Genomic DNA, 17,062 nt, shown 5'->3' with positions numbered 1-17,062 from the left:
GATGATGACTGTTTGATAACTACAAAATCTTTTTATAGCTATCAATATGCTGTTTGAACTGTTTCTTGGCTTCATTGAGAGGCTTTGAAGCAAGAAAGACAGTTTTAGAATGTAATCCTTTGGTAGAACTTCTGACACAGTGGATGAAACCCTGTCAGGAGAACTCCAAAGATGTGATGAGCTTATTATCCTGAAGTGTTCCTGCTTACATGACTGGCTGCAATGACACTAATGTGTTTCTTTGGTCTTGAAACAGGCTGATAAATGCATTCCAAAACTGAATGAAGGTGATCAGATAGTATTAATTAATGGTCGAGATATCTCAGAGCACACGCATGACCAGGTGGTCATGTTCATAAAAGCCAGCAGAGAATCTCACACGAGAGAGCTTGCACTTTTGGTCAGGAGGAAAGGTAACTGGGCTAATTTTATTCATTTTAATCTTTTTGATAAAGTTGCTCTAATGCTTGGTGGTATACCCTCTTCTGTTTACATAAATATATTCTCATTGCACTGGGAATACATCTGTGCTAAAAAGCAGATCTCCCTGCATTTGAATTAGTAGTACAAATAGTTGCTACTACGTAGGTTCTCACCACTGCAACAAGGAATTTATCAAGTTAGAATTTCTTCTTATTTTTTAAGTTTAAAAATCTAGGAGTACAAACAGCCCCTTGCAAAAGCTGTGATGCTTGTTGGGGGTTGTTTTCGTACATATAGCATATTTTCACAAATCGCCAGTTGCGAGTTTGCGAATACCCATCAGCTGTTTCCCGGCACAATTATACAATGAAATAAGTTAAATAAGCTTTTCTTTTCTTTTTTTCTTTTTTTCTCTCTTTCCATTCTTAGAATAGACATTTTGTGACATTATTGAGCTTGATTTGTGCTGGCTGCTTGCTAAACTGCTACCAGCAAACAAGAGACAAACTCTGAAATATACAGTGTCTTAAGCCTGTATATTTAAAATAAAAAATAAAATAAAAAGCATCCAGCTTGGTTTTGCTTGTTCCATATTTAGACACATTCAGATCCCAAAAGCTTTCAGATGATGTGAAACTTCTAGTTTATTATTTACCTTCCTCAAGAGCTATGGTAAGACTTTAACAAACGTGATCATGGAAGGGCTTTGCCCAGTTTCTGATTACATTAAGGATTGTGCATCATTGGGGAGCAGGAGGGAATAAAAACTGCCTATTTGATACATATTTCTGTAGCATTAACTTGATTTAAAATTTCTTGTGTTTCTAGGAAGAGAGATGGGCTCTTGGCCTTGTTTTCCCTGAACAGTCCTGCTCCTGTTATTGCAGGCCTTTTCACTGGCTCTATGCCGCATTTAGTCTTCCCTTAACTTTTCTAGTCCCTTTCCTACTTGAAGATAAGAGAAGTCTGCTCCCAGCTAAAGATAACCTGTGGCCTCATGTCATTTGTATAGGCATGAGTATGAACAGCTCCCTATTTTCTGAAGTTTGGCAGATGTGAGCCACAGCTGGACACATTTGGTGATGCAATAGCTTTCATAGGGACAGAACTGCTGTGTAGATTAATTCATTAATGTTTGTCATGTTCTTCAACATGTTAACAAGGAATGCCATAGAAAACTGACTAATGTTTCTTTTTAAATTTGTTAAGATAGCTCCTTCAGTGTTAGCATAAGAAATTGCAAAAGATAATTCAGTTTCTTCTCTAGTGGCAGGGGAGTACAATGTAGGTATGTTTGTGCTTGTTTTGCTATTGGGGGTTCAAACTTATCCAAGCTTTTTACAGAGATATTCCATTAATTATGCTTTAAACTTTTTTAGGCAAAACTCATTTGTTTTTTACCATGGTGGATGTTATGATTCATTAGCCTATTCAGCAGTTCATTCTGTAAGATAAGGTTGCAGCAAAAAACCCTTTGTACTTGGAAGTCAAGTTTTTTTGTCTTCATAGATAGGCACCTTGAGGAGTTTCATTTTCTGAAAGGTCATAAGGACATGTTACTCTTAAGTAGTTTCTACAATAATATAGTAGATAAAGAAATGCTGTTAAATGTATTGCTATTTGTTTTCCTGAGATCTTGTCTTAGCAAACTTTGTCCTTGCAAGCCAATAAATTTTAATGTGTTGTAAACACATTAATGCAATATGTAATGGATTTTAATTTTCAATACATCTTTCAGTAGTTAAACAGTTTGTGGAGCCTAAATCAGAAGATGAAGCTGATTCCCACAATCTCCCAGAATCTCTTCTTCCTGTCTGTTCCCAATATGGTGGTGATACACTGGACGAGTCTATGGAGCAGCTAAGGAAAGGGCTGGAAAGTGGGACTGTCCTCATTCAGTTTGAGGTAGGTAATACTCAGCTCTCAAGTGCCATTAAATAGACCAGTAGCTGTGACCAGCAAGTAATGTAAAGGCTTAATTAATTGAAAATCTCATTGCTCCCATTCAGTCTTATCTCAAGAGAGCAAGAATGTGACTTGCCCATCAGTTTCACCCTTCACTACTTAGGACAGGGAAAACCAAGTTACCAGTCTTTGATAAAATATCTGCTGAGAAAACTGTGTTTTAATTAACACGTTTCTAGCTCAAGTACCCAAAACTTACTAAATTGATATTTTTTTCTTAATTATTTTGTTGAGTAAAATAATGAGGTTTTGACAGAGGTCAGTCTTGTACTTTATTTCTTTGTCCATGCCACTCAGTGACATTTCTAAAGCATCTTTTATACTTTAAGTTAGGATTTCAAGTTCTCATGTTTTGCCTTCTTTTGTGGAATAACAGGAACATGACCATTCCACATCTTCTTCTCTTAGAGGTTGATATGAAAGTGTTAGAATGTTAATTTCCATCTGCAGGGCATTTGTAATGTCCAGTTCTGCGGTGTTTCTCCTTGGCAATCTGAAACACTGATGGTTACTTCTTGGGCAGATTACTTCATAGGTGAGATTCCCCTGTATATAGCATGAGACTTGGAAGAACTGCTGTATAGATAAATGAATTAATGTTTGTCATGTTCTTTGACATGTTAGCAAGCAATGCCATAGAAAACTGACTAATAAAACGTTTCTATAGTTTATTAAATTAGTTCTTTCAGTGTTAGCTTAAGAATTTCCAAAAGATAATGTAGCTGCTTTTCTCATGGTGAGGGAGCACAGCGTATGCATGTTTGTGCTTGTCTTGTTGTTGTGGATCCAAAGATTTATAGTAACTTTGGAGAAACCGTGGTGGTTATGATTTATAAATTTCACATTTTGGAGTTCTGGAGTAACCCTTTCTGATGCTGAAAACTTGTAAAACAGCAATAAATTTTTCCCCATTTTGATTATTTTTTCTTCGCTGTTTTTTTCAAATGCTGTAAGATTTAATGGTCGTTGCTGAAGAGTTGTGGTATTGCTTATTGCACCTCTCCTTATGAGGTTTGCTTCATTTACAAGATTTCTGAGAGTTAAGATTCCCTTTTTTTCTAAGGAATAATGGACTATGGTTCATAGCTGTTTCCCCAAATCCACAGCACTAGTTGCAATGCAGCAACCATGAGTCTCTTGGCTATTGAAACAGTAACTCAAGAGATATGAACTAGCCTTTCAATGCTTTCTTAATTGTCAAATTTGCTGACTAAATTTGTGCACAATGTTCTGTAATAATCTTCATAGGATATTTGATTGTTTATTACTTTTTTACTGACTGCTTATAAAAGGAAATTATTGATGTTACAAAAAAAGCGCAAAACCATTTTGAAATCTAATAAACTAGGGGACAGCTTCGTGGCCTTCTTTCTTTGAGTTCATTGTTTAGTGATCTTCAGAAGCCGACACAATTCCAGAATCACCTCATCAACTTTGGCTCTCAAAGTCTTTATTCAAATTAGTAAAATAGTAAAGAATTGGCCAATAGACTATAAATAATCAAGTTTTTCCAGAATATTTTCCTCCACCTAAGCAGAATTTTTGAAGTCTGTCAATGGCAAATTACTTTTTGCCAAGCAACAATAATGAAGCTTCAGAATCATCTCTTAATGTTAAATTATTCTTCCTTGTCTCCCCAAAGAGGCAGAAATTGCAGCTTGACTCTAGTAAAATGGAACTTGAGTTACGACTGATAGAAGCTGTTCAGTTATGTATAGTATCGCGTTCTCTTCTCATATGCCTTCTTTTATGCTGTTCAGGTTAAAAAACATGGTGAGCTGTGATACCAAGTATTAGGATTCAATAAATCTCACAGCAAAATAAGCTTTTTGTGTGATGTTCCTTTTCTCTAAACCAAAGTAGGGGATTTTAGCCTCCTATTTGTATCATTCTGTTTCATGTATGGAACTGAACTCTAAGTCTTTGTTAAAAATGTAAGGTATAGTGAGTTCTTTGGTAATGAAGTTCACAAAACTCTGGCACAACCAGGTTAGTAACTCAGTTCTAAGTTACTTTCATCTGTATTTAATACAGAAAATCTGTAGTTGTATCACTGTTTTTCTTGGGGTTTTTTTGTTGTTGTTATTTTTCCCCCTCCATAGCTTTCCTTGTTTTGTAGGACGCACTTAATGCATTTTAATCTTAAAATTTATTTTCACTTATATACTTGTATGCCTACATGTATTCCAGATAAAGTTTGCAAGATAGGGGTTGACCCAAAAGAAGAGGAGTCACATGTTACAAGATTGTGATACGTTGAAGCTTTGTTTTTTTCAGGATTGAATATGGTGGTTTAGTCCAGAGAACAGAAGTTTAATTTTTTGTAGTACCTTTGATTCCAGAAAATATCAGTCTGCAGCTGTTTTTTCTTCTGATGCCTTTTATTGCTCTGTACTTCCACGCTCAACCTCTGTTTTCCTTCTGGCATACAGTTTTATAAGAAAAAGGCAACCTTGCAGTGAAACCGTTTGTATCAATGACTCTTAAAATTCCCCTGTTTTTACTTTCTAGAGATTCTTCTAGAGATGATGATGGGCTAGCAAGAACAGAAATTCTTGCTGTATTAAAAAGTACAAAAATCACTCAGGTTAATTTTGCAGATGGTTAGGAAAAATATTAAATAAAATAACATTTTTTTCAGTCTCTTTATTTTCAGGTGAACCTATTTAATGTGTGTTTACAGCATAATCGCATCCCTCAAAATCTTCCCATCTTTCATTCTGTCTTGCAGCAACTCTATAGAAAGAAACCAGGACTGGCTGTTACATGTGCAAAGGTACCTCAGAATATGGACAAGAATAGATACAAAGATGTTCTACCTTGTGAGTATTAAGTACAGACTTTCTGCCTATTTTACTTTATCCTTTAAATGATAGCTTATAAAACTGTTATATTGAACTTCTTGATTGAAGATTTCATTATATAAAGAAGTTGTATAATGGTTCATTTTATTTTCCAAAAGGTTATCTATTTTGGTTAGTATTCTGCTGTTTGCAATTCCTCAGGTTTTTTGACTTAATACAAGGGAAGCATGCCCCCTAATTGCTAATTTGATTTCCTCTTTATTGTTTTTTCGCATGCAGATGATGCCACAAGGATAATACTGCAAGGAGATGAAGATTATATTAACGCAAATTATGTGAATGTAAGTCATACAGAGACCTTTATTTGCCTACTTTCTATATTACAATAGCAGATTTAATATAGGCTTTTTAAGGATTAAAAATTTTTCATTTTATATTTTGGGAATTTGTAATGTAAAAGATGTTTTACCATTCCAAATACTGCAAAAGCTGAAGTTGTCTCGTGTAGCTTAAAACTAAGCTTTTTTCCCCTCAAGAACCACTTATGGCCTATCAGTTATGCGGTGGAGGGTCTAGAAGATAAACTAGAGCCCTGATTACCCTAATCACATCTGTAGACTGGGAGAAGAGGGGAAAAAATGTGTATGTTTTTGTCAGATACTGGAGTTAAACACCGAAATCACAGAATCAACTATTAACTTTCTGTGTCTAGCATCTGGCAATAAACAGCTTTTGCTAGTGTACTGTTGGTACACCTGGCCATTGTTCCTTACTAAATATTAAAGAAAATTTGGAAATCTTTGCAGTTCCAAATTTTCAAATACGTTTTTGCTATTAGTCATCTCTTCCTAGTTCAGCATGAAAAACTATAGTGTCTATTGTATACATCTGGTTTAAATTAAATATTTAAGGGTTCATCACATAAGAAATTGTCATCTTGATTGTTTTACTAGTCATCTCGCCCCCTTAATCTTCCCTCAACTCTGTTTGAATGAAATGCTGGATTAAAGAAAAGTAGTACTTGAGTAATGAGAGCAAACTTTTTGAGTAATGAGAGCAAATTTTTCTTTATAGATGGAAATTCCCTCTGTGGGCATTGTGAATAGGTACATTGCTACTCAGGGGCCTCTTCCACATACATGTGCACACTTCTGGCAAGTAGTCTGGGATCACAAGTTGTCACTGATCATCATGTTAACAACTCTAACTGAACGAGGACGGGTAAGTGTTCAGGTTCCTTGTGTGCTGAAGAAATGAACTATGCCTTTGATTTTTTTTCCCATTTTTATGACTAAACAACCCTAAAATAGACCAGCTTATCCTGTTGAATAATTTTCTGAAGGCCAGGCTTTCTGAATTACGTAGAGAAACAGGTACTCTACAGCTTTTTTTTTTTATGCTTCTTTGAAAACAAACCAGTAGTCTGATAAACAGAAATCACTACGTTGACTTGATTTTGCTGATCAGCCAGGTACTATGTGCTGTACTTTTTGTACCGCCCCCCGGGGAACTGGGCTCCATGTTGCAGTTGTTTTCCTAATGATTCTGGAAACATCGAGCAGAACTTGCAGTCTGGCTTCAAAAGAGAGTCTGTCTTTGAAGTACTTGCTAGCTCTAGCATGCTGGTGGTTCTGAATTTAACCTGCTTACTTTTATTTATGTCATAGGTTCTTTCCTGGAATTGTTCTAATAATTCTTTTAATTCTGTTTAAATAAACTCCAGCACTCCGTTTGTTTCAGAATTTCAGTTAAAATTAAAGCAAAATCTGGTATATTCTGTTGTACTTTAAATATCCTTTGTAGTTTTAAAGATGAACATTTTAGATTATTAATGTACGTAAAGGGGTTGGTTTTGAAATTTTAGAAGCTGAAAACCTAACAGTTTTTAAGAGGTGAAGAAGATGGTGACTCTGGTATGCCTTCACTGTAGCCTTTATCTGTATTTCCTGTGTGATCTATCCTGCACTATCAAATTCATCTGGCATCCCAGTCAAAAACCAATGTTTTTTGGAAAGCAAGAGAGCAAGTACTTCAGGTGCTAAACAGCATAATGATTGAGACGTAAATAAGGGACAGTTAAGCAGCAATGGAATTCCTCACTGAAATGTGTGAAACAAGTATGAAACCTGAAAAACAACAGAGTTTAACCGTGGTCAGGTTACACAGCCATTCATGGAAACAGGCACTACTGAACATCATTTGGCACAAAAATGCTCCCTTCATTTTCAACTGTATTGGTGTCAAAAGCGCTTCCCACTTGCTTTACCTTACATTGAGGAGAAACACAGGTTCATGCTGGTCTGTGCTTTGCCCAGTGAGTTGAAAGATTCAAGGCAATTTGTCATTAACTTCCAACTGTCCTGCTGGTATATTTACATACCAGACACTTTTTCTGGGTTTTGTTTAATTTCAGCGGTGTTTTGTGTTTGCCCAGTTTGTTGGTGAATTCTCAGGAACAGATGATGTATGTTCTTGCTAGAGTATCCCCACTGACAAATGCCAAAACTTTTCCCAAACCCTGGAGGTTTTATATTCGAAAAATCTCTTTTCAATGTTTTTTATCCTATAGTACAAATGTAGAAACATTATTTTTTTAGGTTTTCCCCCAGTAGTGTTCATGTTTTAGAAACTGATATGGTTTTTTTGTCTTACACTTAGGGGGAAGTATTTCACATACGTTACTACAGTAAAAGTTTCAGGTATAGTGGTTAAAATTTGGATTTTAAGACATAGAAAATTGAGCCCTAAGAAAGGCAGAACTAATAAATTTTAGCATTTCAAAATTTCCAGCTCTTGTCACTATAGATTAGCTTTAAAACTATGTTATAGATGAAAAATGTTATAGATGGCACAAGCAATATTGATAAGTTGATCTAAAGCTGAAATACAAACACGTTTGGAATATGAATATTTTGGGTTTCTTTTGGGGCTAGTAACAATTATTAAAAAGTTTAGGCAGTAGAGAGGACAATTATAGCTCAGATGTTGTGGTTGAGCACAATAAAATAAAGTTTTAAGTACAGTGTCTGGGGAGTTATGTTAAGATGTTTTTTGATGACTCCCTTGGGTTTTCTTGTAGCTCAGCTAGACTTTGGTATGGTATTTTTCATAAGTCCAGTGGACTCGTACTTAGAAACTACTTGATTTACAGTTGTTACACGAAGACAATTATTTCCAAGACTGGAGTTGCCGAAGTGGAAGATGAGAATATTTAATTACTAGGGTGAAATGTTGTAACCTTTATGTTGATGGATAAACTTGAGCTGTCTTCAGTGGACAAGGATTTCATTGGACTAATATCTCACTAGAATACTTTTTCAAGTTCAGTCTGTTCCACATTTCAGCCTTTGAGATGGGAAATGAGGTGGCAAACCTACTGTCATCAGTGCTGATCTAAACTTATCTTTTAAATTGAGGAATAGATATTGGCATTAGGATTATTTCTACAGAAGTTACATGTACACTGGCTAGATGTGCCTATCTATCTGCCATTGGAAGCTGAACCAGAAAAAGGAAGACTTTATAATTTCAGTAGTAGAGTGGTAGGGATCTGAAGATCCATCTCCCTCTCTCTCTCTGAAGAATGAGTTATCTCTTGGTGCCCCCTGAAACAGAGCCTACCTTGCTCTTTCCCTCCATTGGGAGACTGCAGTGTTAGAATGGTGGGGGGAAAGGCCGGTTTGCACTATTTTCTGCATTCCAGCATGATCTTGCTTAATTGCCTAAGAATAATTCATATTTGAAGTGACCTGTGGAGGGATCTGGTCCACTCCTCTCTGCTCAAAGCGGAGGTACCTTTGAAGTTCAGACAAGTTGTACAGCGTCACTTCAGTTAAGTTTTGGTTATTTCCATCGTTTGGAGATTCCACACCCTCATAGAGCAGCTTGTTTCTGTGCTTGACCATCCTCAGAGAAATAGTTTTTGCCAGCGTGTCATCAGATGGTGGTGTTTTGTTTCAGTCGCCTCTTGTCCTTTCATTGTTCACTTTCAAGAAAAGTGTGGTGCTGATTTTGCTATAACCTGCTGTTAGGTGGCTGGAGTTAGTTATGAACTGCATCCCTACACTTTTCTTTATAAGATGGAACAAATCCATGTGTTTTTTCTCCTACATTATGCTTGGAGAAGTAACTTTAGTGCAGGGGTGTCAAACTCATTTTCCCCCTGGGGCAACATTGGCCTTGCAGTTGCCTTCAAAGGGCTGAATGTAATTTTAGAAATGTTTAAATGTAGGGGTAGTTACATTTATATGGTCCTAAAATTACATTTGGCCCTTTGAAGGCAAGTGTGAGGCCAATGTGGCCCCCAGGAAGAAAATGAGTTTGATACCCCAGCTTTAGTGATTGCAGTTTAGTGCCAGATATAAAGCATCTTGTATCCAGTTTACCTGAATTTTTATTAAAATGATTAAAGCACAAGTTTATAGAGAATTCATTCTATTTTTTCATGTTATTTTCCAATTTGGTTGTAAGCAGCTCACCAACAAACCAGAATAGATTTTATACTTCTCCTTGAATTCCCTGAACCATAGCATGCAAACAAAAGTGCTTCAATAAAGACTTGACGTGTGCCTGATTTTCTTTACAGACCAAATGTCATCAGTACTGGCCTGATCCACCAGATGTAATGGAATATGGCAGCTTTCGTGTCAGGTGCCACTCTGAAGATTGTACCATTGCTTACGTTGTTAGAGAAATGGTGATTACAAAAGTTGAGGTAAATGCCTGTTATCTTTAATTATGCCAAAGCAAGCTGAATGCTTACATATATGAATAGCTAGATATAGAATCTCAGTCTGAGCATGTACCTCTCTGTGTGTGAATATACAAATATGTGTATATATACACATTTTTGTAAAAAGAATGTATTATATGAATCAACATAGTATGAATATTTGTTTAGCGCTTCTTCAAAAACATACCTGTTGAAGTTCTATAGTACATTAATACATTGTGCTGTATGGGTACTGTAATACATTTCATAAATAAGTTTAGTGATTTTCAGTAAATGGTTTTTCAGTCACTAACTCTTCATGAGTATTCAGATTTTAAATGAGATTTTTTTCTAAGTAACTGTGCTCCTTGAAGGATGAAATATGGGTCACTTGATTTATGACGTATGCAGTGAGGAAATGTAACAAAGAAGTGAATCATTATGTTGTTTTGAGAAGAGATGCAAGATCTCTCCCATAGCATCCTTGCTGCTAAACTGAGGAAGTGTGGTCTGGACAATCAGGTAGTGAGGTGGCCTGTGAACTGGCTGAAGGAAAGAAGCCAGAGAGTTGTGGTCAATGGGGCAGAGTCTAGTTGGAGGCCAGTATCTAGTGGAGTGCCGCAGGGGTCAGTACTGGGAGCAGTGCTATTCAATGTATTTATCAATGACTTGGATGAGGGAATAGAGTGTACTATCAGCAAGTTTGCTGATGACACCAAACTGGGAAGAGTGGCTGACACGCCAGAAGGCTGTGCTGCCATCCAGAGAGACCTGGACAGGCTGGAGAGTTGGGTGGGGAAAAATTTAATAAACTACAACAAGGAAAAGTGTAGTGTCTTGCATCTGGGCAGGAACAACCCCAAGTTCCAGTATAAGCTGGGGAACGACCCGCTAGAGAGCAGTGTAGGGGAAAGGGACCTGGGGGTCCTGGTGGACAGCAGGATGACCATGAGCCAGCACTGCGCCCTTGTGGCCAGGAAGGCCAATGGCATCCTGGGGTGTATTACAAGGGGTATGGTTAGTAGCTCAAGAGAGGTTCTCCTTCCCCTCTACTCTGCCCCGGCGAGACCACACCTGGAATATTGTGTCCAGTTCTGGGCCCCTCAGTTCAAGAAGGACAGGGAACTGCTGGAGAGAGTCCAGCACAGGGCAATGAAGATGATTAAGGGAGTGGAGCATCTCCCTTATGACGAAAGGCTGAGGGAGCTGGGTCTCTTTAGTTTGGAGGAGACTGAGGTGTGATCTTGCTGATGTTTATAAATATATAAAGGGTGAGTGTCACAAGGATGGAGCCAGGCTCTTCTCAGTGACAACCAATGGTAAGACAAGGGGTAATGGGTGCAAACTGGAACGCAAGAGGTTCCACTTAAATATGAGAAGAAACTTCTTCTCAGTGAGGGTGACAGAACACTGGAACAGGCTGCCCAGGGAGGTTGTGGAGTCTCCTACTCTGGAGACATTCAAAACCCGCCTGGACACCTTCCTGTGTAACCTCATCTAGGTGTTCCTGCTCTGGCAGGGGGATTGGACTAGATGATCTTTTGAGGTCACTTCCAATCCCCAATGTTCTGTGATTCTGTGATCTCACCAGTTCCTTTTCCTCATCTTTAGTCGGACTTTTTAAGAAGAAAAAAATCCTTATATATCTCAATCAAAATATGCTCAGTTTATGTAAAGTACTTACATTCCTTAGAAGTTAATACTTTATGCTAATGAAAGATTATAAAGCAAAGAGAAAGTTAAATGCATGGAGTACTTCTTGTAGCAGCTTGTGCTGTGCAATCTATGTTCAGATCACATCTAGACTTCTCACAACCTGAATATAGGGGAAGAAGTGTGGCTTTTCTTTGTAAGTTGTCCTACATTTCTTATGTTTCCTTCTTCATCTCTTTTCCAAAATTCTGTAGTCACATATATTTTCTAAAAGGATGAAGGGTTTGTGCTATCATAAGATACATGTGTAAGAAATCACTGTGTATTGACCAAATGCTAATTTGTACTTACAACACTAGTCCGTCTTTTAAACTTCTGTATAGTTAAGCAGATTTTATTGTTACTAGAATTGCTAGTAGTAAGAAACATGAAATATCTGTTTTGAAATGTAACATTTCATGGATATTTTACAGCAAGAAGAACAAACCTTCAGTCTCATAAATTTGTAACTGAATCTATCACTTGACAGTGCTTCCAAATTTGTTTTAATGTGATTAATATTTCCTTTGTAGTCATAAACATGTGAGATGCCAATCCTTAAAGGTCTTTCAGTTAGATGGTTTACAGTGTTTCAGTTTCTTGCTGTGAGAAACCATCCAGTCAGGGAGCAGTGTGATTTGCGGTTCTGTTTTTAAGCCAATTAATCTGTAAGTCCTGAACTTTAATGTCAGCACAAAAGAAACTAACCTCACTAAAGCAGCACTGCTGAGTATATGTAGGCAAACATTTAGTCCCTGACACTCAAGTTGGTTGATTGCCAATTTGCTTTGGTTAGCTAATGCTTCTTGTAAATATTAGTTTACTCTTTTCAAATACTTGTTCTTTTTCTTGGTTAGTATTTACAAAATTGATAGGTAATTGTGAGTAACTTCACCAGGGACTGTATTCAGTATGTGTTTTCACTTCAGGTGTTGGTTTACTAGCACATGGTAAGTCAAAATCCTAAGGAGAATGAGGCAGGCCACTTTTTTTAATACAGGTTAATTCTTTTTGAGATAAAGTTGTGTAAGCACGTAATGTATCATTGTAGATATGTTAACAGATGCGAAAGTTTTATAAGAATCTTCGGCTGTGCAAGTTGTCTCATGATGGATCTCTGTTGAGAGCATCCCTTCTAATGCAAAGGCCTATGCATTTGTACATTTCTCTGAGTTAAACAAAAGCATGCTAAAGCTAGTTCTAGGTGGATGTGTGTTTGTTGGCATAAGGGCAAGGTTGTTTTGAGGGGTTTTTTTTGTTTGTTTGTTTTTGTGGTGTTTTGTTTTGTTTTTATTAAAGGCAAGTTTATTTGACAAAGTGGCCATACTCAGAAGAACACTCAATGTTGAGCTGTCCCATACAGTAAAAATATGACCCTAATAATTGATAGCTGTTTCTCCATCTGGTGTTTCAGATGGAAATGAAATCCTTTGTAGCTTGTTAAAACATAGTGAAAGAATTCTCTGAAACACCAAAGTGTCTCCTAGTTTTACATGTCACTTGAGCTGCTTTCTTAAAGCTGACCAAATGTATTATTTTGAAGGCATCTTGCATTTGAGTAGACTTTGCAAAGCCTTATATTTACTACCTCTCACAGATATTGTTGTATTCTTTGAAGAATACATTAAAAATTCATCTGAATGCAAAACAGCTTTCTATTATTCCCTGAACTAACATGAGCATCATCGGACTGGTCTTTATGAAGACAAGCAGCTTTTAATACTAAGAAAGATAAAGCTTCCAGACTCACAAGAGACTTGATTTCTGTTGAAAAGATGCATTTGTGAGTTTCCTGTGAAATAAGTTACACAGATTTCAAATCCACCTTTAGGGGAAATGATGCCCTTTGCCTTTTGTTTGTGTACATTCAGAAGACTTGGAGGAACAAGAAACTTTTTAGAATTTTTCTGATGCACTTTGATTCGATGCCTCTTTACCTGAAAATGAGGATCAGTAAATGACTGCAAACGTGTGAAATATTTGTAACCTTTATAAGCCTCATGAAATGAAATAAGGATTAATTTCCTGCCTTTTTGAGACCAAGATTGAAAGGTATTCTGTAGCAAAAGGAAAAAAAAAAAAAAAAAAGAGTACTAAAGGGTTTTTTTGAGGTATTTATTTACCTGTTTATTAGAAGAGCATCAGAACGCTTTGAGGACAAGAAATAACAGACCAAAGGAAAGAAATGGTGTACTGTGAGTGCAAAACTCATCACACAGTGCACTATTTTGTAAAACAAGACACATATTTCTTTTTAATCATTGAAAAAATATCATGGGAAGCCTGAAGCAAACTTTCATTCAGTTTCCTTTAAGATAATTGCCTTGCAACATATCATTGCCCATTAGATTTCACCAATTTCATCCAGTTATGTTTTGAAACAAACTTTTTTGCTGCTTTCCCTTGTTTTAACAAGCATCTCTTGATGTCAGTTAAGTGTTACTAGAACTCAGCCATGGAACTTAGTAAGACTGTGGAGACAATACTTGCTGAAGCATATAATTCACATAACTTTGAAGATCTATAATTTTGCCTGTTTATTTTGGGGGGACTTCTTGTTGTTTTGTTTTTTTTTTTATCTTTAGTGTGCCACATCTTATGTTAGTGTTTGCCACACCTTGTTAGTTGTTTCCAAAGTGTCCTGTCATTCTCTCACCTGATTAGTTTTATCAACTAAATTAAATCATTCAAACAAAAAGAAAAAAAATCAAGATGTTTAAAGATGGATTAAACTTCATCCTTTAAAGACAGGTTATACCATTGCTATAATGAATGAGGAGTGAGTGCCGAGAAAGCACTTAGCCCTCATAAAGAACCCAGGTCAAGATAATTAAGGCAATACCTTGTGTCATGATATGGACTATTTAGCATGAATGTACAGACAGTGACAATGCAAATAGAAGGATTTTGGGAGATAAACTTCTCTTTAATTTAAAAGCTATCACCTTCCATGGACATCACAATGATGGAGGTGATGGCTTAAAGAAAAAAAGAAAATAAATTGATGCAGCAATTCAAACAGATGGAAGATTAAGCATAAATTAATTTTCCTAAGGAAGGATATTGCTCTTTGTTGAAGGTAGAAGGCAAAATTGCAAGATAAAGAATAACAGGTATCTTTCTGTTTATGAGTGACCAGCATGTAGGCCTTCTAGTGACTGTGTTAAAATGCTATTAGATGAAAAAAAGGCAACAGGTAGTGAGGAAATTGCCCACACTTTTTGCTATAAACAGCTGAAAACAGAAACTGTGTACTTTATACACCTCTTAATTGTTTGGGCTCAGACTCTCCATGCCATTTGTCTTCCTTACCAGATATGTGTCACGTAAGAGTTTGTGGGGTAAATGTTGAGTTTGCTCATGTCAAAGATTCTTAGATCAAGTCACTGAAACTTTTGCTTCCACAAATCAAACAAGACCTTGTATATTTTCTTTCCAAGGAGTTTTATATATATTTGACCATGTCATAAATGTCTTGAACAAAGCTGTCATGCTGCAGAGGTATTTCAAAGGCTTCTCTGAAAAGTGTCTGCACTGAACATGTTCTGTTCTGTCAAATACTCATGGCAGAAGAAAATGAGTTCGTTTTGAATACTATAGAGCTGAAGAACAGAAGTAGATTAAAGGTGTCATGGCAAGGGTGTGCAGAAGCATAATGAGATGGGAACAGTTGTCCAAAGAAATAACCACTGTGAAAGTATCTACTCTTCAGAAACTCCCCTTTAACCCCGATCAGTGAGTTTCAGCTTTCCAGGTATATTTGTGGAGCCTACTAGCAAAGAGCATACTTTTTCCTCCTCAGAAGATAATAGAACCATTTCAAGGTTAATGTAGTTCTACATGGTGAAATTTCTTTTCATTTTTTGTTAATTGAAGGTCATGTTATGACCTAGACAAAAAAGGACATTAAAGGAAAAGATGAAATGTGAAATCAGTTGCTTGGATTTTAAGAAAAGTCAAAATTAAGGTTGACCTTTTAAGCCTAAACTCCTTCTTTTTGTATGAGTATTATCATTCTAAGCTGTGTCTGCTGTTTTCCTATAGAATACCCGATTCTTTTATTAATGAAGGAGTCATTTTAGGAGAATTAAATGAGGACACCTGCATTTTGGTTCAATTATAATTAGCAAGGCTGCAAACTGCAGAAAGATGAAGAATGGGTATTTTTGTGGCTGAAGGTCTTGACAATGAGATTGTTTTGCAAGTGTTAGAGCAGCCATTTGAGGCATTATCTCTGAGAGCCCTAGACTTTGGAGATGCAATCCCAATAGCATACTTATTAAAAAAGATCATGTGTCTTTACCTTGCCTTTTTGAGCAAAATCCAAGATTCTAGCTTAACCACAATTAAGCTGCATTTGCAGTAGATGTCTTGCATTTGCATAGAAGGGGTAGATACAAGTACATCTCTCTTTCTTTTTTTCTTCTGACATTTAACCATCATCTGAAGGACAGCAACTAATAACTTTAGGACAGATACGATGTCTTAGGCCTCTGTATACACTTGCCAAGTAAATGTTGGCTAAATGGCTGATGATAAACTGGGCAAATTATGTAATCCAGAAGTGTCACTGGAGTCTGTAAGTTGAAGGCATTTAAAACAGGTCATATATCTCAGTAGTTGTACACTTAGGAGAAAAGGAACAAAAACCTCTTAAAGTCACTAGCATCATGGAAACATTCTTGCGTGGAACACTAGGGAGAGGCCAGCTTTTATAGACGAATATGGTGATAAAGGAGACTTATATTTTAGTAGGGTGTCAAATGTTGTCTACTAATGGACATTGATAAAATGCAGCTAACAGCTTAACTGTTGCTAAACATGTGGAAGAAGTAAAGGAACAATGCGAAGACTTGTGTCACTTCATCAGGAGTGAGAGATCCTCATTGTGTGATGCAGCAGAGCTCAAGGGTGTCTTAGGTTTTTTCCTTCCCACCCTAATCATTGGTTATATCTCTAATGCAGCAGTTGAGCCCAATCTGAAGGCAAAGATGATTGATTGATTTCATAATCAAAGTTAACAAAGAGCTAAACTGAAAGAGCTTCTGTAAAACCAATTTTTTAGGTATAATTGAATGAAAAAATAGCTATTCATACAACAGAACATTTTAACTATTTATATTCCTTTCTTAAAGAAAAATATTCTGTGGATCATACAGAAATCATTCATATATGTGCAATGAATATGTATGTAAGAACAACAAAGATGTTGTTTTCTAACAGAAACCAGAGTTAGCAAATGTTACAGGCAACTTTATATTGTAACTGAATCTGAAAGTGCACACAGACATTTATATTGAAAATAGATCTGCAGCTGTACTTTGAGAGATTGATCTGGATTGCAGAATGAGATAAAAATGGCATTCATTTTTTTTTTTAATGGGAGGACCTAATGTACTGCAGATAATGAACAGGTGATAAGCACCTTACAGCATTGAAACAGTATGCAAGCATAGCGTTTCTCAAT

General features: G+C 36.5%; 1 protein-coding gene across 14 annotated transcripts in view; it reads left to right on the top strand.

Moving 5' to 3' along the window:
• The window catches only part of PTPN3 (protein tyrosine phosphatase non-receptor type 3), a 173,294-nt gene that overhangs the window by 143,269 nt on the left and 12,963 nt on the right, over positions 1–17,062 (top strand). For all 14 annotated transcript variants that reach the window (XM_021281367.2, XM_065052841.1, XM_021281371.2 and 11 more), the window contains 6 exons: positions 257–413; positions 2,162–2,328; positions 5,120–5,210; positions 5,472–5,533; positions 6,267–6,413; positions 9,778–9,906. In XM_021281367.2, the coding sequence (XP_021137042.2) occupies positions 257–413; positions 2,162–2,328; positions 5,120–5,210; positions 5,472–5,533; positions 6,267–6,413; positions 9,778–9,906 (753 nt within the window). The remainder of the gene's footprint in view (positions 1–256; positions 414–2,161; positions 2,329–5,119; positions 5,211–5,471; positions 5,534–6,266; positions 6,414–9,777; positions 9,907–17,062) is intronic.

This window comes from Columba livia, chromosome 2, assembly GCF_036013475.1.
Source record: "Columba livia isolate bColLiv1 breed racing homer chromosome 2, bColLiv1.pat.W.v2, whole genome shotgun sequence".
NCBI classification, from domain to species: domain Eukaryota; kingdom Metazoa; phylum Chordata; class Aves; order Columbiformes; family Columbidae; genus Columba; species Columba livia.
The sequence above is the reverse complement of the archived record's forward strand: the minus strand, read 5'-3'. Positions and strand labels throughout refer to the sequence as shown.